A 21,245-nucleotide genomic window follows, 5' to 3' on the forward strand; every position below is an offset into this window, starting at 1 on the left:
TCAAGCAGTGTCTACTCTTTTACCCATCTGAATATTTCCATCTGCAGAAGCATCTCCATCGGAACAAACAAACTTGCGCCAGAAAGGGTGATTTCGCCACACAACTGCCATTTCTTCTATTGGGACACCTTTCGTCTCCGGTAAGAACTTGTTAATGAAGAAGCTCATTATCACAACCCAGCATGCAAAGAAGATGAAGAGGCCAAACTTCAAGTGGCACAACATTGACGTGAAGACTTGTGCAATGGCGAAGGTGAAGATCATGTTGACTGAGACATTGATGCTCTGAGCAGCCGACCGGATTTCTAGAGGGAAAATCTCACTAGGTACCAGCCAGCCTAGAGGTCCCCAGGAATATGCAAATCCAGCCACGTATAGACATATGAAGAAGACCAACCCAAAAGCATACCACTTGGGCAAGTCACCAGGGTTTCCACTCACTCCAAATTTTGCGCCAATAGCAATTGTAATAATGACCTATATATAAATATTATACCCCATCATATACATATATTTCTACATTAGAAAATGAAAGAAAAGAGGCTTATGAGTTTATGGAATACCTGACAGATGAACATCTGAACACCACCTGTCAAAAAAAGAGACTTTCTTCCCACCTTATCAACAGTGAGAATTGAAAGAATCGTGGCAAGAAAATTGACGCCTCCTGTAATTACAGCAGAAATGAGCGAAGCATTGCTTCCAAAACCAATTGTTTTGAACAAAACAGGCGCATAAAACGTGATCACGTTCATGCCAGTGAGTTGCTGGAAGAAGGGTATGGCAATGGCCATTGTCAGCTGAGGTCTGTACTTTCTCTCCAAAATAGCAATCCAAGGGTGTTTCACTTGTTTAGAGCCTTCACTGGCGGCAACAAGATCCTTAAACTCGTCGTCTACGCCGGGAATTCCGCGAATCTTCACCAATTGCTCCTTGGCTTCCTTCAAATGGCCACGTTCAATTAGAGAGTTGGGTGTGTCAGGAAGACAAAACGAGCCAACAATGATTATCAGAGCAGGGACGATGGCACCACCTAAGCTCAAGCGCCATCCCCAACCGCCTTTGATCTGAGCAAAGAAATAGTTTAGCAAATTGGCGACGAGGATGCCGATTGTAATTGCCAATTGGAACATCATGTTCAGAGCACCTCGGTATCGGTACGGAGCCATCTCAGAGACGTAGATTGGCACAGACTGCAAACAAAAATATAAGAAAATCAGACAATAATATGGAATCATGATCATCATTGGAACAAAAAAAAAAAAAAAAAAACAAAGGGTTCAAAATTAACATAATTTTCTCTTCTTCTAGTGTTCAAGAAAAGACAGCCTTTTAATGTAATATTGAAAAGAAAAAAAAAAACCCAATAAATTAAATGACCAATAGAAGCTAAATGTAAAAAGGAGAGCCAGGGTATTAAAAAATAATCTAGCTAGTAATACATCAAATTCGTTATTATTATGTAATCATCACCATTGAAAAAATAAAAAATAAATAAAAATTGGTTCAATAGTAACATAATTTCTCTTCTTGAATTCAAGAAAAAAAGAAAAAGAAAAAACAAAAACCTTTAAGCTTAATTAAAACTAAAATACACAGATCGACGTCAGACTCTTATTCAACATGTGAATCTAAATTAGAAGTCCATCAAAACGAAGTGGTTTTCTTGTGATAAGAGAGATATTAAGCTTAATTATTCTACCTGATTGGCACATCCAATATACCAATTAAAACCAAGAAGCAGGCGACCAACCCCAATAAATTAAATAGAAGCTAAATGTAAAAAGGAGAGCCTGGAGGGTATTAAAAAATCTAGTAATCCATCAAATTCGTTAACCACATGTAATTAATGGTACCATTGAATCATATTAAGCTTAATTAAAAATTAAAAGACATGCAGTAGTTCGTACTCTTAGCTTATTCTACATGTGAATCTAAATTAAGCTTAATTATTCTACGTACATACCTGATTGGCAAATCCAATACCAAAACCAAGAAGCATGCGACCAACAATGAGCATCCACACCCCTTGAGCAAGGCCATTGACAAGTGCACCGGCGCAGAAAAGTAGTCCACCACAAAGCATCGTAATACGCCTCCCAAACTTTCGGGTTATCAATGCTGCAAAAATGGACGAGATCAAAGCAGCAAGATACAGCGACGAAGTGAATAGCGTCAATGTCTGATTGTTAAATTTGCAGTACTGATCATCGGAAGGCTTCACTGACGCTTCCTTCCTGTAAACAGCCGGAAAAAATCGTTCCAAGAAGGAATCCATGGATGTAACTCCACCTATAATTAACACGTACACCAAAAAACATATATATGTATACCCATGTAAGCTTCAATTCCCGGGTTAATTATCAAAAGAAAAAAAAAAAAGTAATGATATGAAAACATGGTAATTAAATAAACTATAATAATAGTAATTGTTACCTGAAATTCCAAGATCGTAACCAAAAATAAGACCACCCATAGCAGCGACGATGCATGTTACGAGCACCTTGCAAGTGAGGTTTCCCGGGTAGTCTTTTCCATTGGACGAACCAATAACTCCTCCAGCCATTTTAACCTAATTTGCAGAGAAAGCAGTGGAGCTAGCTAGTATGGCCGGAAACAGAGAAAGAAGGATCGATCGGAGTAAGGAAATTATAGAGAATCAAATCAGATGTGAAGCTTATATAGGCGATGCCGGCGCTGGAGATCTCATACTATAATACGGATATGAATCCATGGTACGTAGAACTAGTACTACTCTAAGAAGAATTCTATCCTTAGGCAGTTTCAAAGTATCACGTACAAGCTAGTCAACAACAATGCATGCATGTTAGAGTTTGTTTATGATTTGGATAATCAATAATTATTAATGAATTGGAAGGAGTTAAAAAGAAGGATAAAACTACGAGAGATAATTAAAGAAGAGATCGAGATGGATTAATTGAGAAAGGAAAACCTTTCCTTAATTATAATTAGCTACATAATAATTATCAAGGAAGTAGGATTCGAAAGAGTGTCTTTTTTTTTTTAAAAAAAAAAATAGTGAACACAAATGGAATCGAGCATCCCTAGTGAGCTCTCTAAATTTTATTCAAAGTTTAGCTAAACAATTTACTTTTTTTTTTTTTTTTTTTTTTTTTTTATCTATTACTTTTCGAAAACTTCCTCCATCAAACTCTTTAAATATTTCACTATTTTAACTAAATATTATTTTTTTTTATTGGTTTTAAGAGCAACCACTTTAACAACTCAAATTAATCTAACTCATTCAAAAATCGAGTTTAATCAAATTAATGGGTCTCTCAAGAACTTAGAAGAAAATGTAAGATATTATTCCCTTATGTGGCCTTTATATCACATTTTACGGTGTTTGTTATGTTTATTATTATTTTAATAAACATATACGGTATTATGATTATTTCTATTAATTTAGATTATCGTAAATATGGAATCGGTATTATGGTTATTTCTATTAATTTAGATTACCGTAAATATGGAATCGGTTAATTGATTTTAAAAATCAATTAACAATATTGTCTCATTGATGGAAGGAAACAATACGGTATTTACCATATTTGAGGGTCCCTGACCTAGCCTATAAATAAACAGCCTGTGTACACCATCAGTACGGCAATTCGGTAATAGGCATAGGTTAGAAGATCCCTCAAATAATCTTTCTTGTTCTTCAGATGGATCGTGGAGACGCTTGAGCAAATATGGCTAGAGGTATGCCTAAAACTGTTCTATTTAATTTTCCGCTACGCATGTTAGGTTAAAGAAATAATTGTTATTTAATTATTTCTAACATGTGGTATCAGAGCCATCCTCTGTGCTATTTTGCTTAGCGTATAATTTTACTATGCGTTATCAATATTGAATCAAGTATTTTTTATTGGTTATCAATATTGAATCAAGTATATTCTATTTGATATTATTCACTTCTGTTTGTCAATATTGTTTGAGCAATATTTCGTCTTTTGTGACATGATAGAAACGCATTAGCGATTATTTTGTGAATATTTGTTGTTCACGTACTGTGTGTGAAAACCCATAAATTTGATATAACTATTTTTTATTTTATCACTATTCTGTGTATTGTGATATACTGCCTAATTTTGAGTTGTAATCTTGATATGGGTATTTTCATAAAGGGGTGGCAGCTAGGGTTCCATTTTTAGGGTTTTCAACCCATCTGGAACATTACGGGTCGGGTTGGTTGGTGACTGGGTAGGGTTTCGACCCATTAAAGTTTTTGGGTTGGATATATTTTTCGGGTATGGTTTTTTAAAAACCCATGCAGTTTTGGGCCATTTAAGTGGGCTGACCTGGTTTGGGCCAGCACTATACATAGACCCAGAGGCCTGACTCAATTAAGTGGGTTGACCCAATTGCCCAAATACAGTAGCCCATTTGGAGTCTTGTGACCCAGAAGCCCAACCCAATATAGTAGCCAATTACAGTAGCATTTAAATAAAATAAAAGATTTGGCTCATATGGGGTTCGAACTTGGGACCTTCATGTCCATAAAGTGACAAGCTTCAAACCATTGAGCTAAGCCTGGTTTTATGCTTTCACATTAAGGTTTTATTCCTTTTATTATTTACAGTACTGTGTATTAAAATTATTGTTTATTTAATACATGAATTGAAGAATATATTTTTAATTGTTGAATTTATATTGTTTAAATATAAATTGCTTGATGCCTAGACCTAAGAATAATTAACAATACCATATATACTGGTGTGTTTACAATAATATCTAAGAATGCAATGTCGGGGAAAGTTCTGGCAAGGAAAGTCTTGAGATTTAAGTGTGTCCGGTGTGACCCCTCTCACTTTCCTGGGAGCTCATCTGCTTGCACCTTGGAAAATGCTGTTTACCCCATTTAAGTATTGGTTTGTTATATTCCTGGGGCTATTAAGGGGGCATCTATAAAGTTGTTAGATGTTAATGAAGTAGCAATTATCATGATAATTTTGGGAGAGCCACAGCATCCCAATTTTGAATAACAATTGCATCAAGATTACACACACGTAATTATCATAATAATTATGGGAGAGCCAAAGCATCCCATTTTTGTATGATAATTACATCAGGATCACACGCATGAACCTCATAAAGATTTATTAGATGTTCATGAATTACAGCGTGATTATTATGATTTTGGGAGAGCCAAAGCATCCTAATTTTGTAATAATTGCATAAGGATCGTACATATGAACTTCATATAGAAAAATTAACATCGTATTGTAATTAACTCATAAATTTAATTACCTATCTCCAAAGGGAAGTTTTTATTTTTATGACTTAATTAGAATGAGATAACAAATTTAGTATTAAAAGTAAAATTTCTTTTGGTTGCCCAAAGGTACGAAGAATTTTATTTATTAATATTTAAATTTATTAGTCTTATCAATAAAGAGTAAATTTCATGCGTGATGCAACCTTTGCCCAAAGGTAGGTTGAAATTTACTATTTAAATTGGCATTGGCTAATTTAAAATAAAGTTACTTCATAGCATTAAAGTATTTTTATATTCTTAGTCATTGCAGCTATTCGTATTACTCTACTTTTGGTAGTTTTATATTCCAATACTTTAAGGTAATATTTTTTCTGACCGAAAAATATTAATATGCTTTTTTATTTGGGGTGTTAAAAATTTTGGTGCTCCGTGTGGACAAACCACCTACTCCCGCGGAATTAAGTACGCCACGTGAGATTATTAAGCATGAACGGTGGGAGTGATTTAATCACTTAAGTTAGATGTTCATGAAATCTCATGTCACTAAAGTCATCAGGGATTTATTCTCAAATGTTTTAGAGCCAAAGTTTTATAAAGGTTGTTTATGAACATTTAGTAAGTTCAAACAAAACTTGGCCAGAACCCTAATAGAAAAAAGCTTTAAAGACAAACCTTTTACAGTTTCTAAAGTGTTTATAATCTCATTATGGGAATGAAGGAAATTATAGCTTAGCCTAAGTCTATAAAGATTGAGATTTTTTGAGTCATTGTTGGTCTATTTCATTTTTTGAATTCTCTCTTCTAAGTGTAGAATTTTATCTTTTAACACACATAAGGATAAATGGTTAGTAAGTGAACTTCTAACCATGTGTGTTCAAGGATATGAGAGAATTCATAAAGGGTTCACATGGTTATTCATGTCAAGGGAAAGACCGATAAATGCAATCATGCTCAACACTTAAAGTATGAGAATAAGGTGCCAATAAAGTATTATGGCAATCAAGATACCTATTTCTCATGCAATAAGAAAAATTAAGGGCATATAAAGAAAGATTGCGTGAAGTATGAGAAATGACTTAAAATAAAGATAATCTCATATATCTAGTATGTCGTGAATCTCTTTTAGTGACTCATTCAAATATGTTGTGAATTGATTATGGTTTAACAATCCACGTTGTCAACACAAATGCAGAGTCTTTTTAAAAGTGAATAACAAGTGTTTATAATTTGAGGTTGTTGGGATCTATAGGTTAATTTTGAGATTCAGTTATATTTTTTACCTAAAAAATGATTTATATTCCATAATCTTTTAGAAATTTATTTTCTAGTTTGGTTTGTTAAAAATTTCAATTTTATTTTTGAAAATTTTCTTATTTTAGGTGGAATATTGGTTGTGGTTTATTTAAAGTCTATTTAAAATTGACCTACATCCCAATTTTGAAACAAAATTATTTGTTTGTTTCTGCATACTGATGTTGACGTAAAGTAGAGTCTTTGAGAATTTAAAAATGCTCTTGTTATGGCTTTGGAGATTGAAATATATCTCTATACAGAAAATAAAAGTCGGTAATTTACTGACTTTGGTACTTGTGTGGACTGCATAAGGGAAAGCATACCAACAAGACCATTAGAGGTGCCAAAGAGAGCCTTTTAAAATTCTTGAGATCATGTACATTGAAAGGTGTTAACCTTTCCATACTCATTGCCTAAATGGTCAGAGATATTTTTATCTCTTTTAGTGATGACCATATAAAGTTTATGTATCTCTATCTTCTAAATATTAAAGTTAGGGTATTGAATGTTTTTAATACCTATAAGGAAGAAGAGGAGAAACAATTTGAAGATCATAAGATTTAATATAGGCATAGAGTATTAAGGTAGGTACACATAAAGGGAAATGATTAGTAATACTAATCTGCTATTACCCTTATAGAGTAAAGCTTTGAAGACCGTTGTGTATATGTTAAACAGTATTCCATCTAAGGTTGTCCATAAGACACCTTTTAAAGTATGAAATAGATGGAAGCTTAGTTTAAATTATTTACACATATGGGGTTGCCTTGCTAAAGAGATGATTTATAATCCTCACCTTAGGAAATTAGATTCAAGGACAACCAGCGGATCTTTTATAAGCTATCTAGTAAACTTTAAAGGGTTTTAATGTTTTATTATCCTTCATATAATCCTAGAGTTGTTGATTGTAAAATTTCTAGAGGATGCGAAACCTAGTGGGAGTGCTCATTCACATAAATTGAAATTTGAGGAAGCACTAGAGTTGGTCAAATCTCCTCCTCATAGAGGATGATTGATTGTATTCAGGGAAAATCAGATTGATTATCCTGAGCCACAATCACTTCTAGAACAACCAACTCATACAGAACAGGTTCAAAATCTATTCTCCCATTGCAAAATGCAGAGGAAGTAGAATTAAGAAAAATCCTATAGAATAAGGAGATCAACAATTCTTAGTGATCATGTTGTATATCTCCCAGAGTCTGATGTTGACATTGGATATAAAGATGATCCAAAATTGTTTTCACATGCTATAAATGGAGAAAACTCCACATTGAGATTCAGTGCCATGAAGTAAGAGTTAAATCCGTTGCTCAAAAGTCAAGCTAGACTCGTAGCCAATGGTTTTACTCATAAGGAAGGCATTGATTATCGTGAAACATTCTCTCCAGTGTCTAAGGATGGTTCATCAAGATGATCATAGCATTAGTAGCTTATTTTTGATCTAGAGCTACATCAAGTGGATGCGAAAACAACTTTTCTGAACAGGGATTTTAAAGATGGGGTTTACATGACACAACCTAAAACGTTTTATAAAATAACAGTTAGAAAGCTTGCAAATTAAAGAATTCTATTTATGGGCTGTGATAGATCTCTCATCGGTAATATACTTTTTACAAGGTTAATGTTTTATTGTTTATTGAAAACCTTGTTAATTAGTATATATACTTTAAGGTCAGTGGGAGTACAATAATCTTTCTAGTCCTATATGTAGATATTTTTTTTGCAAGTAGTGATTTAGGTTTGCTACATAAAGTTCATTTCACAAAACTTTGAAATGAAGGATTTGAGTGAAACCTCTTATGTCTTTTGACATAGAGATTCACAGAGACATAAAGAATATTAACATTGTCTCGGAAGGCCTACATTGAAAAAGTTTTGGGAAGATTTAGAATGAAGGATTATGCACCTTCAGTAGCAATTAAGAGGGACCAATTAAATACAGATTAATGTCCCAAAAGTATTGGAATAAGGGCAGATGAAAAGTTTTTAAAGCGTCTGCATTATGCACAACCATATGACTGACAATAAGAACATTGGGTCAATAAAGTGCTGCAAATAAAGTCTTGCGGTAAATGCAAGGAACCAAGAAGTACAATTTAACCTAAGGATACACTTTCCATTTGAAGGTGGTTAGTTGTTTTGCTGATTGTGTAGATAGAAGAAAGTCTACTTTAGGGTATATTTCTTTTTATTGAGAGATATATCTTAAAGATGCTGTATGTAGACTATAGTTGCTACGTCTACCAAGAAAGCTAAAAAGTCTAGCGTGCTATGAATTTAGTACACAAGCATGATGGTTGAGACATTTTGTTGAAAGTCTCAATATTGTCGATTTTACAGTTAGACCATAAAGATACTCTGCGGTAATTCTACTATAATCTTCTTTTATCAGAATAAAGAGTAGAAGCAGAAGTAAATCGACATCAAGTATCTCAGTACGAGAGATAACATTAAGAGACATAAAGGGTCTATTGAGCATATAAGTACTGAATCAATGATTGCGGATCCTATGACTTAAAGTTTACCAGTAAAGAAAGAATAAAGTCATGCGAAATATATGAGACTCATTAATTCATTTTTTGCTTGGTTTGTCTATTTTGGTCTATAGACATAAAGTTATTATAATAAAGATTTTGTGCACATTTGTTATTTTATCCATGAGGATAAATAAAGTTGGACCCGAATGACTTATAGGAAGTTCATTCATAAAGCTTGATTATCCATAAGGTACTCATGTAAGGAGTGTTTTACATTGTGATACATGGAAGGGACGACCTAATTTTATAATGGTTTTACCGCCATGATTCGTGTGAAACATTTCTTATCTGAGTGGGAGGATTCCATAAGTGATTGGCCAAACTAAAGAATCTAATACCATAAGGTCATGTGTCATAAAGGCCAAGTGGGAGAATGTAAGATATTATTCCCTTATGTGGCCTTTATATCACATTTTGCGGTGTTTGTTATGTTTATTATTTTTTTAATAAACATATACGGTATGATGATTATTTCTATTAATTTAGATTATCGTAAATATGGAATCGGTATTATGGTTATTTCTATTAATTTAGATTACCGTAAATATGGAATCGGTTAATTGATTTTAAAAATCAATTAACAATATTGTCTCCTTGATGGAAGGAAACAATACGGTATTTACCATATTTAAGGGTCCCTGACCTAGCCTATAAATAAACAGCCTGTGTACACCATCAGTACGGCAATTCGGTAATAGGCATAGGTTAGAAGATCCCTCAAATAATCTTTCTTGTTCTTCAGATGGATCGTGGAGACGCTTGAGCAAATATGGCTAGAGGTATGCCTAAAACTGTTCTATTTAATTTTCCGCTGCGCATGTTAGGTTAAAGAAATAATTGTTATTTAATTATTTCTAACAGAAAAGCAAATTAATTAAACCCAAAAAAAACTTATATTCGAAACCAACCCATACATAATCTACATGAATTGGTCGTCCAAAATTCATCCAAGAACACCACAAAATCAATCTCCCAGATTACTCACAAATTACTGATAGATATTGGGGCAAAAATAGTCAACACCCAGCGGAGAAAGTAACCTCTGGAATGAATCCCGCGAGGAACAGATTCAAAACGATGAAATAGCCCATGAAACGACACCGAGCAGATCTCACCATGGTCACTGTCACCCATTCCTCTCCCTACATTGTCTATCAGAAGGAGAAGGAGCCAATGTGAAAACGGACAAACGAGAAGGAGGCAATGTGAAAAAGAAAGCATTTTTTTTTTTTTTAGAACAATTTCATAAAAACACTAGATGAATTCCGTTACTATGTTATGTCAGCACTAATAGAATCATTGCATGTGTCATTTTAATAAAAAAATGTAAATATATTAAAATTAAAAACTTTAAAATAAATATTTTTTATAAAAGAAAAAAAAAATGGGAAAAGGGCATGGCGGCAAGGGATGGGGTGGTTTGCAAGCCACTCTTGACGCAATTTGGGGTGTTTGCGGGCCACCCTCAAGGTTGGAGTAGCATTACTAGCCACCCCTAGGCCCTAGCTCATGAGTGTGGCCATGCAGCCACGCCCATGGGTCGAGGCTAGCGGTAAACCATCCACAGCCAATTCTGTGGGTGGCTCATAGGACACCCCCCTCCCCCAACGGGGTGGCTATAGCCACCTTTCCCATTTCTTTTTTAACTTTTCTTTCTTTTATATATATATAATTTTTAAATTTCTAATTTACATATTTTTTATTAAGAGTGACATGTTTCATCATACTATTGGTGCTAACGTGACACACTAACAAAATTTGTCAAATTTTTTGACAGAATTTGACTGGAATGACTAAATTTCTATTTTAGCTTACTTCGAAGACCTCTAAATTATTCTTTCACTTCAGGAAGCAATTTGAAATTTAGGTGAAATACATGGACTATTGACTGATTTTGCATTTATCTAAAAAAAAAAAAAAAGTTTATTTATTTTTTGTTTGTGTTAGTCCACCCCCTTGGGCTTAAACAAATAGTTTTGTTTTATTTTTTTTATTATTATTATTATTTTAGTTTTTAAGAGAATAAGGGTATTATAGGAATATAATAATTAAAAAAAAAAAAGGTGGCATTTTTGACATACCTTGATTGTTTGATCATTGATGTATCACTTTAGCACGCTTGTCATTTCATATGGCTATTTTAAAAACGATTGTTAATTCATGGTTTTTTTTTGTTTTTTTTTAATACTTTTCTCTTTATTTTATTTATGTAAATACTAGTATTAATTTATACAGGGACCACATGCGGTGATTCAATTGCAGTTATTTGTAGTTATGCGATTAACAGTTGTTGGCAGTTATTAACAGTTAGCAGTTACTAATGGTTAATAACCACCTCACTTGTACACCCTTAATAGATGTAGTTTGGGCTTGATTGGATGCATGTGTAAAACTAATATCATTGATTTAGTGGCTGATCGGACCTTTGATTACATTAAAGTATTTTAGGTGATTCATTTGGCGGACGCTCATTTCCTTCTTTATGATAGTGATTTGTTGCCTCATAATCGTGGGAATTTGTTTCCTTGTTAGCTATGTGTTTGTTATGCCTCAAGTTAGATGTCTTATGGCTACTTGCAAGCTCCTACCTAACCGTAAAATTACGCTTGGGCCATATGGATATTGGATCGGCCATTTATTAGGCCAATGGGGAATGTAAACTTCCATTCCAACAGTCCTCCATTTTTCTGGACTACTTGTGTAGGCCAATGAAAATTAAATTGAAGATAGTAGCATTCCTTCCATATTTGAAGAGTAAATTGTTCAAAAAATACAAATTCTATTATATATATATAAAGTACCAAATTTGACATGTTTTGTATTATAATTAGAATTATCAACTGTATAAGTCAATTAATTGAACCTTTGACACCTCACACCATAGCAAACATTGTGTATCTATTTGCTTGATTCTATCGACTTTAGATGGGAGAAGTTCAAATGACATGCTAAATTTGGACAATTTTGTCCAAATTTTGTTGCTTAATTCTTTTTTCATTTATATTGTGCCACGTAGGGGTGAAATGCAATTCGTGTTCGTGTGACGGATTTCGAGTCGTTTCAAGCCATGACTATAAGAATATATAAGTCAAATCTAACCTAATTCATTTAATTAAACGGGCTAGCTAGATACCTCAATCTCAATTTACTAATTTCGTGTTGAGTTTGTGTCAGTTCGGAAGTGCTCATCACGATTACATAAAACTTATGACTATTCAATGAAATGCAAAATTATGAACATATCTGGATGAATTACTAAAAAAAAATCCATGAAACTAAATTGTTAATTAAAATGAAATGAAAATGCTTTAAATAATACAATAATCAAGCAGTGTCTACTCTTTTACCCATCTGAATATTTCCATCTGCAGAAGCATCTCCATCGGAACAAACAAATTTGCGCCAGAAAGGGTGATTTCGCCACACAACTGCCATTTCTTCTATTGGGACACCTTTCGTCTCCGGTAAGAACTTGTTAATGAAGAAGCTCATTATCACAACCCAGCATGCAAAGAAGATGAAGAGGCCAAACTTCAAGTGGCACAACATTGACGTGAAGACTTGTGCAATGGCGAAGGTGAAGATCATGTTGACTGAGACATTGATGCTCTGAGCAGCCGACCGGATTTCTAGAGGGAAAATCTCACTAGGTACCAGCCAGCCTAGAGGTCCCCAAGAATATGCAAATCCAGCCACGTATAGACATATGAAGAAGACCAACCCAAAAGCATACCACTTGGGCAAGTCGCCAGGGTTTCCACTCACTCCAAATTTTGCGCCAATAGCAATTGTAATAATGACCTATATATAAATATTATACCCCATCATATACATATATTTCTACATTAGAAAATGAAAGAAAAGAGGCTTATGAGTTTATGGAATACCTGACAGATGAACATCTGAACACCACCTGTCAAAAAAAGAGACTTTCTTCCCACCTTATCAACAGTGAGAATTGAAAGAATCGTGGCAAGAAAATTGACGCCTCCTGTAATTACAGCAGAAATGAGCGAAGCATTGCTTCCAAAACCAATTGTTTTGAACAAAACAGGCGCATAAAACGTGATCACGTTCATGCCAGTGAGTTGCTGGAAGAAGGGTATGGCAATGGCCATTGTCAGCTGAGGTCTGTACTTTCTCTCCAAAATAGCAATCCAAGGGTGTTTCACTTGTTTAGAGCCTTCACTGGCGGCAACAAGATCCTTAAACTCGTCGTCTACGCCGGGAATTCCGCGGATCTTCACCAATTGCTCCTTGGCTTCCTTCAAATGGCCACGTTCAATTAGAGAGTTGGGTGTGTCAGGAAGACAAAACGAGCCAACAATGATTATCAGAGCAGGGACGATGGCACCGCCTAAGCTCAAGCGCCATCCCCAACCGCCTTTGATCTGAGCAAAGAAATAGTTTAGCAAATTGGCGACGAGGATGCCGATTGTAATTGCCAATTGGAACATCATGTTCAGAGCACCTCGGTATTTGTACGGAGCCATCTCAGAGACGTAGATTGGCACAGACTGCAAACAAAAATAAAAGAAAATCAGACAATAATATGGAATCATGATCATCATTGGAACAAAAAAAAGAAAAAGAAAAAAGAAACAAAGGGTTCAAAATTAACATAATTTTCTCTTCTTCTAGTGTTCAAGAAAAGACAGCCTTTTAATATGTAATATTGAAAAGAAAAAAAAAAACCCAATAAATTAAATGACCAATAGAAGCTAAATGTAAAAAGGAGAGCCAGGGTATTAAAAAATAATCTAGCTAGTAAAACATCAAATTCGTTATTATTATGTCATCATCACCATTGAAAAAATAAAAAATAAATAAAAATTGGTTCAATAGTAACATAATTTCTCTTCTTGAATTCAAGAAAAAAGAAAGAAAAAAACAAAAAGAAAAAACAAAAACCTTTAAGCTTAATTAAAACTAAAATACACAGATCGACGTCAGACTCTTATTCTACATGTGAATCTAAATTAGAAGTCCATCAAAACGAAGTGGTTTTCTTGCGATAAGAGAGATATTAAGCTTAATTATTCTACCTGATTGACACATCCAATATACCAATTAATATAAAACCAAGAAGCAGGCGACCAACCCCAATAAATTAAATAGAAGCTAAATATAAAAAGGAGAGCCAGGAGGGTATTAAAAAAATCTAGTAATCCATCAAATTCGTTAACCATATGTAATCATCAGTACCATTGAATCATATTAAGCTTAATTAAAAATTAAAAGACATGCAGTAGTACGTACTCTTAGCTTATTCTACATGTGAATCTAAATTAAGCTAAATTATTCTACGTACATACCTGATTGGCAAATCCAATACCAAAACCAAGAAGCATGCGACCAACAATGAGCATCCACACCCCTTGAGCAAGGCCATTGACAAGTGCACCGGCGCAGAAAAGTAGTCCACCACAAAGCATCGTAATACGCCTCCCAAACTTTCGGGTTATCAATGCTGCAAAAATGGACGAGATCAAAGCAGCAAGATACAGCGACGAAGTGAATAGCGTCAATGTCTGATTATTAAATTTGCAGTACTGATCATCGGAAGGCTTCACTGATGCTTCCTTTCTGTAAACAGCCGGAAAAAATCGTTCCAAGAAGGAATCCATGGATGTAACTCCACCTATAATTAACACGTACACCAAAAAACATATATATGTATACCCATGTAAGCTTCAATTCCCGGGTTAATTATCAAAAGAAAAAAAAGAAGTAATGATATGAAAACATGGTAATTAAATAAACTATAATAATAGTAATTGTTACCTGAAATTCCAAGATCGTAACCAAAAATAAGACCACCCATAGCAGCGACGATGCATGTTACGAGCACCTTGCAAGTGAGGTTTCCTGGGTAGTCTTTTCCATTGGACGAACCAATAACTCCTCCAGCCATTTTAACCTAATTTGCAGAGAAAGCAGTGGAGCTAGCTAGTATGGCCGGAAACAGAGAAAGAAGGATCGATCGGAGTAAGGAAATTATAGAGAATCAAATCAGATGTGAAGCTTATATAGGCGATGCCGGCGCTGGAGATCTCATACTATAATACGGATATGAATGCATGGTACGTAGAATTACTAGTACTACTCTAATAAGAATTCTATCCTTAGGCAGTTTCAAAGTATCACGTACAAGCTAGTCAACAACTATGCATGCATGTTAGAGTTTGTCTATGATTTGGATAATCAATAATTATTAATGAATTGGAAGGAGTTAAAAAGAAGGATAAAACTACGAGAGATAATTAAAGAAGAGATCGAGATGGATTGAGAAAGGAAAACCTTTCCTTAATTATAATTAGCTACATAATAATTAGATTTTTACAAGATTGAACCACTTCAATTTTATTTTATTTTTTTATTTTTTTTTAGAAAAAAAAAAAAAAAAAAAAAAAACAACAACAACACTATACATGCATGTTAGAGTTCCTTTAGGATTTGGATAATCAGTAAATAAGAATTAAGAGATCGAGATGGATATAGAAAGGAAAAGCTTTATTATCGAAATAAAGAAAGAAAATCATATCAATAATTAGTTACAGCTTAACAATCAATCCAATTGGTGATATTAAAAAAAAAAAAAAAATTATCAAAATTTTCTTCCAAATAGGGTGTGAGGAAATTATTCTAAATTCTTCCGAAACGCAGTTTTAAACTTTTGTTAGATTTAAAGAGTAAAAAGAAAAAAAATGTTTTGAAAGTCAAAAAGAGGTGGGAATTGAAAGCGAAAATAATAAAAAATTAAATAATTCATAGAATTTGTGAGTCAAATTTGGGATGAAACTCTGACCCGAGCCAAAATAGAAAAGTTATAGAGAACTTGTTGGAGTGAGCTTTTTTGAGATATTTACCAAATTTTGGGCTTTTTTTGAGAATATTCTTTATTCACCATGCATATCTAACGAGACCCTTTGCTATCGCAACCCCTCATTTCTCCCTTTCCAACTTTATCCCTAAAAAGTAAGGGATAAAATTTTTCTACAAGTCGGTTTGTAGGAAATTTCTTACAATCCACATATAATAGTGACATGTGTCTTTTAAGCATGCGAAAATCACTTTTTTATTTTTTATTTTTATTTTATAGACATAAATTTTATACAAACGGGTTTGTAGGAAATTTCTTACAACCCATATATAACATATATAAGTGTGACATTGTCTCTTAACATTTGAGAATCATATGTTGTTTTAATAACATGTGTTTCTTACATGTTTTTTTAATAACATTAATAAAAGGACAAAAATTTCCTACAAATCAGTTTGTAAGAAATTTTCTACAACCCACATATAAAAATGACATGTGTCATTTAAGCATGTGAAAAGTATATATTATAAGGGATACTTGCACCATTGATCTTTGAGGTTGATCTAAATTACAAATCACTTCCTAAACCCATTTTCGTCCACCAAATTAACAGATTCCGTTAATTTGTCACGACATATCCAATAAAAAATCGACACGTGTCCATTACAATCAAAAAAATATAAATAAATAAAACTTAAAATTATTTATTTTTTTTTTTTAAAAAAATAGAAAATAGCAAAGGGGTGGTTGCCGCCTTGCTGGGGTGGCCCAACCACGTCTGGGGGTGACGCACAGCCTCCCCTAGGCCTAGGGTGACCACGTGTCGATTTCCTATTAAGTATGACATGACAAACTAACAGAATCTGTTAATTTGGTGGACAAAAAACGGGTTTAGAGAGTAATTCGTAATTAATTTACTACATCGACCATCCATTAACTTTTTATGCCATAGGGAGTAATTTTTAATATAGGCCAACTTCAAAGGCCAATAATGCAATTATTTTTTTTATATTAATGCTATTAAAAAACCAACTTTTAGAAAAAGTCCAAAAGTAAATCTCTCATCCTTCATCCTCCATCTACTGAAGCTCTCATCCTCTTAACTCTTAAGCTTCCAAAATGTGGCAGCATGTTTCTCTGCTTACAAATGCCACAACATATCCGCTACAAAATCTGAGGGAGGTCGCCGTCAAGCCTTTACATTGGCGTCTCTGCTTTTCCCTCACTCTCTGCTAGGGTTCAGAGTCGCCGCTGCTTTCTTCTTCTACATCGGATGGATCATTCGCTCGCTCACTGAGTCAACTCTCCAAATCGGTAAGTACTCTATTCAATAGCATCGGACGTTTCGTATGCTTTTTTTATTACAGTCTCAAATCCCTGTTCCGAAAACTTTGATCTAAGATTTATATATGTTTATGATTTTGCCATTGAGTTGATTTATTTCGTGTTCAGAATGACCGAGTCAGTGTTTTACGCCCGTTTTGAAATTATGCTATGTTTGGTTGCTTAGAAAAGGTGGGGAAGTATTGATTCGGAAACCTTTGGATGTCCGATTTTTCATTTTGGGATCTCAGAATAACAACATAGGCTCCGAAACTTTGGGTTTTTATACTTTTTTGTTCTTTCGGGTACTGTACTGTGCTCAGAGATGATATTATTTTATTCTGTATCTTATTATTTTCCTAGTAAACAAACAGAATGGTGGAGTTAGGGTTTAGTTAAAATTTTGATTGTGATGATTTGCTGGAGCGATAGACTTGTTTTCAACTGCGACATGCTATTTGATGGTCAAGGTGATTGGTGTGCTGCTACTTTTGTATCAATTTTGTTTTTATTACATCTGTCAACTAAGATTGAAAATAGTATTTTTTCCAACTTTTAGAAAATGTGTTGGTAATAAACCAGACCAGTCTCATATCTGGGTTTTGGCTTTCATATATTCTAGAATTGGATTTCACTTGATTTCTTGGTTATTAAGCTGACCGTTGGGAAAATATGGGAAATATCTACTAGAATTGGATCTCATATCTGAATCAGGTAACTATTGGTAAAGATGAATGTTTGAAAAATTAAACCCCAGAGCTCTGGATTATTTTTTCCCGGCAATAAAAATCTCTAAAGAAGATACCCTCTCGACTTTCTCACAGCATTAAGGCCTCCATCTTCGTCGCCTCTCCAACGGTTCATCATCCATCATTTTCTGTCTTGAGGGTTTTCATTGATCTGTCTGCGCCATCATTTTCTGGCCCAAGCTCAATATAATTTCTTTAGTTTCTAAAAAGTGACAGTAACTTCACAGAGAGAGGGAGAGAGAGAGAGGAGAGAGGAGGGGTAGGAAATGAATAAAGGTGGAGCAGGAGGAGTCGGCGGCTTGGGAAGTGGGGGTGGTGGTGGCGGAAGTGGGCCCACCGCAGCGGCAGCGGCATCCGCAGCTCAGAAGCAGAAGATGTTGCTGCAGAGAGTCGAAAACGACATTGGCAGCATCGTGGACAACTTCAGCCACCTCGTCAATGTCTCCCGGGTAATCTTTCCCTGTTTCTTTTTCTTTTTAATTTATATTCGTTCTTGTGGATGCATTTTCCAAAAATTACCATACTTTTATTTTAAAAAATAATAATAATCATTTGCCATGATTGTTTGTTGCTAATTCATGTCTGAATGCTTCAATAATTTGATTCTTGTCTGATTTGAGTGGAGAGATGAATCTTCAAGATCCAAAAAAACTAATGGGCCATCTCATAAACATATTAAACATATCACATGGAGCTGAAATTAGAAACCACAAGCATGTCAGAGGACTCTCATATTGAGTTAATTGGAAAGGAAAATACTTTAGGTACAACAACTTTTTGCTACAATCCCTTATAACAAAATTTGACATGTAAATTTAATTTTTTAGTGACTGACAACACAATTTGGATGAGTGCCAAGTAGACTACCACGTTAGTTTGTAAGAGTTTTGAGGCTAGGAACAAGGCGAAGGTAATGGAACTTTTGTTTTGGGTGATTTTCACCTACTGCAGTCCCATTCTACTCACCATAAACATATTTTGGATGTTGCTACTTGACTGGATTTGTGTTCTTGCCATTCCATTTGTACATGGTTTATATGATATTGGCATCCACGTGTGAAACATTCAAGGGCTGACTGGAGATGTTATGCCTTGAGGCATTGGGCTTTATCATCTAGTGCATTCTGCCATTACTATCTTGACTGAACTTTACAGAAAGGTGAGCGCTCAATGCAAGGCATCTTGTCAAGGTGACACACAACACAAGCATACCCAAAACTGAGATTGTGATTCATCACACATGCTGTGTCGGTGAGCGCTCACATATAGGGGCTGCCTAAAGAAACAGATGGGTTTGATTATTAAGGAAAAAACATTTTTTTAATAGCATACTCAATTCTCTCATTTTTTTTTAGTTTAATTGAATGATCACAACTAGCTTTATGACCAGCAAGGAATAGAAAATAAAATGAAAAGAAACCTTATCTGCACGATGCCTCCTGGCGAATGCCTAAACATATTCAGCTTTGAATTTTTGTGCCAATGAGTTCATTGCCTTGATTTAATGAAACTGGAATTTTATTGTTGACTATTGATAATGTTTTGCAGTTATTTTGAAACTTGAGTTGTTTTATATGTTTTGTTTTATATGTTTTGTTTTGTTGCTTATGTTTGGTGACACCTTGTCCTGGGGGGCCAGCAAGGATCTTTTCTATTCTTTTATGTATGAATGAGAAATTTTGATCTGTAAAAGGGGAGGGAGCCTTATTCCTAATATTTGCAAGGCATATATAACAATACATTCGCTAGTATTGGCCAGTTTAGGTTTGAAACTACCATGTTAATACTGGTGTATACTGCAAAAAAGAGGTTAGTGATCTTCCAAGGGATTATTTGTTTTTTCTTAAAAATATCAGCTATAATATTGAAATATGTTTTTATAATTTCTGAAAAGTTGTACTCAATATGCTTGGAAGTTCTATGAAATAAGATATGTTTTGATACAACCTTGTATATTGTAGGTGAATGATCCACCAGTCAGAAATTCACAAGAATCTCTCATGATGGAGATGCGTGCAGCTAGAATGGTAAGAGCAGTTGCTGAAATCGCGTTCGTCTATATTTAGATTTGGAACTTGGGAAAGTTGTTATGGAGAAAAGAGAAGGTTTTAATTGCCAAGGAATTTGGAGAGATTTCGCTCACCACAAATTTAACCTATATACTTGGCATAGAGTAAATATGAGCTTGGCAAATTCAGGGGTGTCCATCCTTTGACAATTTATGGATGAGTCATTTTTTGGGTAGTATTCTGAGTTTGTTGCCAAAGTAATGCTGTCAATTGTGGATTGAAAAGATAGAAATGTTAATGGTGCTTAGTTGAAGTCTCTTTAGCCTCATCAATTTGACCCAAAATAAATTTGCAAGCTTTCTAAACATTTTGTTATTTTAGATATTGAATGCTTACACGTTCTACTGTAGGTTCAAGCATCTGACTCTCTACTTAAGTTAGTGTCGGAGCTTAAGCAAACAGCAATCTTTTCTGGATTTGCATCCCTTAATGACCATGTGGATCAAAGAACAGCTGAGTTTAACCAGCAGGCAGAGAAGACAGACCGCATGTTGGCTAGAATTGGAGAGGAGGCAGCTGCCAGTCTCAAGGAGCTTGAATCGCATTATTACTCTTCCGTGGACAGGACAAGTCAAACCCTGCAGCTGTGAATTGGGGATTTAAAATGAGCAGAAAAAGAGCTGCCGTTGCTCGTTTCTTTGAAGACTACTCACTCCCTTTTCTTACTTTTTTTTTTTTTTTTTGGAAGGGCACTCCCTTTTCTTACTTATACCTCTTTTTGGTGCCATAACTGGGACTTATAGTTTCTGTTATGTATGAAGGACAATGCCCTGAAGATTGGATGTTTGTGCGTTTGAACATATGGACAGGAAAAATGTTGTGCTAAAAATTTCCACTTCCAAATGCACAAAATGTTGTGGAGTTTCATGATCACTACAAGAAAGATATGGATAGATTTACAAGAAAGATTTGGATAGATCTCCAGCAATTTTTTTACCTGGATTGCTACCTGGAATGCTATTAATTTAGACATCAAATGTGAGAGTTAATATATATGGAGCTCACGTGTGACCTGTTCAAGCAAATTTTGGGTTGTTTGCCCACGTGCTTGGGCAGGTTTGTCCTATAAAAAAACTTGTGATTACTGTTAGAATTATTAGCAATTCAGACAACAAATGATTAGAGATCTAGACCCGGAAGATATTTGGATTGGGATTATGTAAGGCCGAAGTAGTTTCAAGTTTGGGCTAGTCACCCTTCCCTTTTTTT

At 34.5% G+C, this 21,245-nt stretch overlaps 3 protein-coding genes across 5 annotated transcripts; 1 reads left to right on the plus strand and 2 right to left on the minus strand.

Moving 5' to 3' along the window:
- LOC133880320 (sugar carrier protein C-like) lies at positions 1-2,566 on the minus strand. The gene is made up of 4 exons (XM_062319268.1): positions 2,437-2,566; positions 1,967-2,292; positions 564-1,193; positions 1-477 (listed from the first exon to the last, which is right to left on the minus strand). The coding sequence occupies exons 1-4, from the start codon at positions 2,564-2,566 to the stop codon at positions 1-3; spliced, it is 1,563 nt and encodes a 520-aa protein (XP_062175252.1).
- A 9,830-nt stretch (positions 2,567-12,396) lies between these two features.
- LOC133880316 (sugar carrier protein C-like) lies at positions 12,397-14,986 on the minus strand. Its single transcript, XM_062319264.1, has 4 exons — positions 14,857-14,986; positions 14,388-14,713; positions 12,960-13,589; positions 12,397-12,873 (listed from the first exon to the last, which is right to left on the minus strand). The coding sequence occupies exons 1-4, from the start codon at positions 14,984-14,986 to the stop codon at positions 12,397-12,399; spliced, it is 1,563 nt and encodes a 520-aa protein (XP_062175248.1).
- A 1,981-nt stretch (positions 14,987-16,967) lies between these two features.
- Positions 16,968-20,942, plus strand: LOC133880176 (mediator of RNA polymerase II transcription subunit 22b-like). 3 transcript variants are annotated; one of them, XM_062319072.1, is made up of 4 exons: positions 16,968-17,209; positions 18,043-18,416; positions 19,929-19,994; positions 20,387-20,942. In XM_062319072.1, exons 2-4 carry the CDS (start codon positions 18,234-18,236, stop codon positions 20,624-20,626), a joined length of 489 nt encoding a protein of 162 aa, XP_062175056.1. In that variant the 5' UTR covers positions 16,968-17,209; positions 18,043-18,233; the 3' UTR covers positions 20,627-20,942. The 3 variants fall into 3 exon arrangements, with proteins under 3 accessions (XP_062175056.1, XP_062175058.1, XP_062175057.1); XM_062319074.1 differs by having other exon boundaries at positions 18,184-18,416; XM_062319073.1 differs by having other exon boundaries at positions 18,195-18,416.
- The last annotated feature ends 303 nt before the right edge of the window (positions 20,943-21,245 follow it).

The sequence above is a fragment of the Alnus glutinosa genome, chromosome 10 (assembly GCF_958979055.1).
Source record: "Alnus glutinosa chromosome 10, dhAlnGlut1.1, whole genome shotgun sequence".
NCBI lineage: Eukaryota > Viridiplantae > Streptophyta > Magnoliopsida > Fagales > Betulaceae > Alnus > Alnus glutinosa.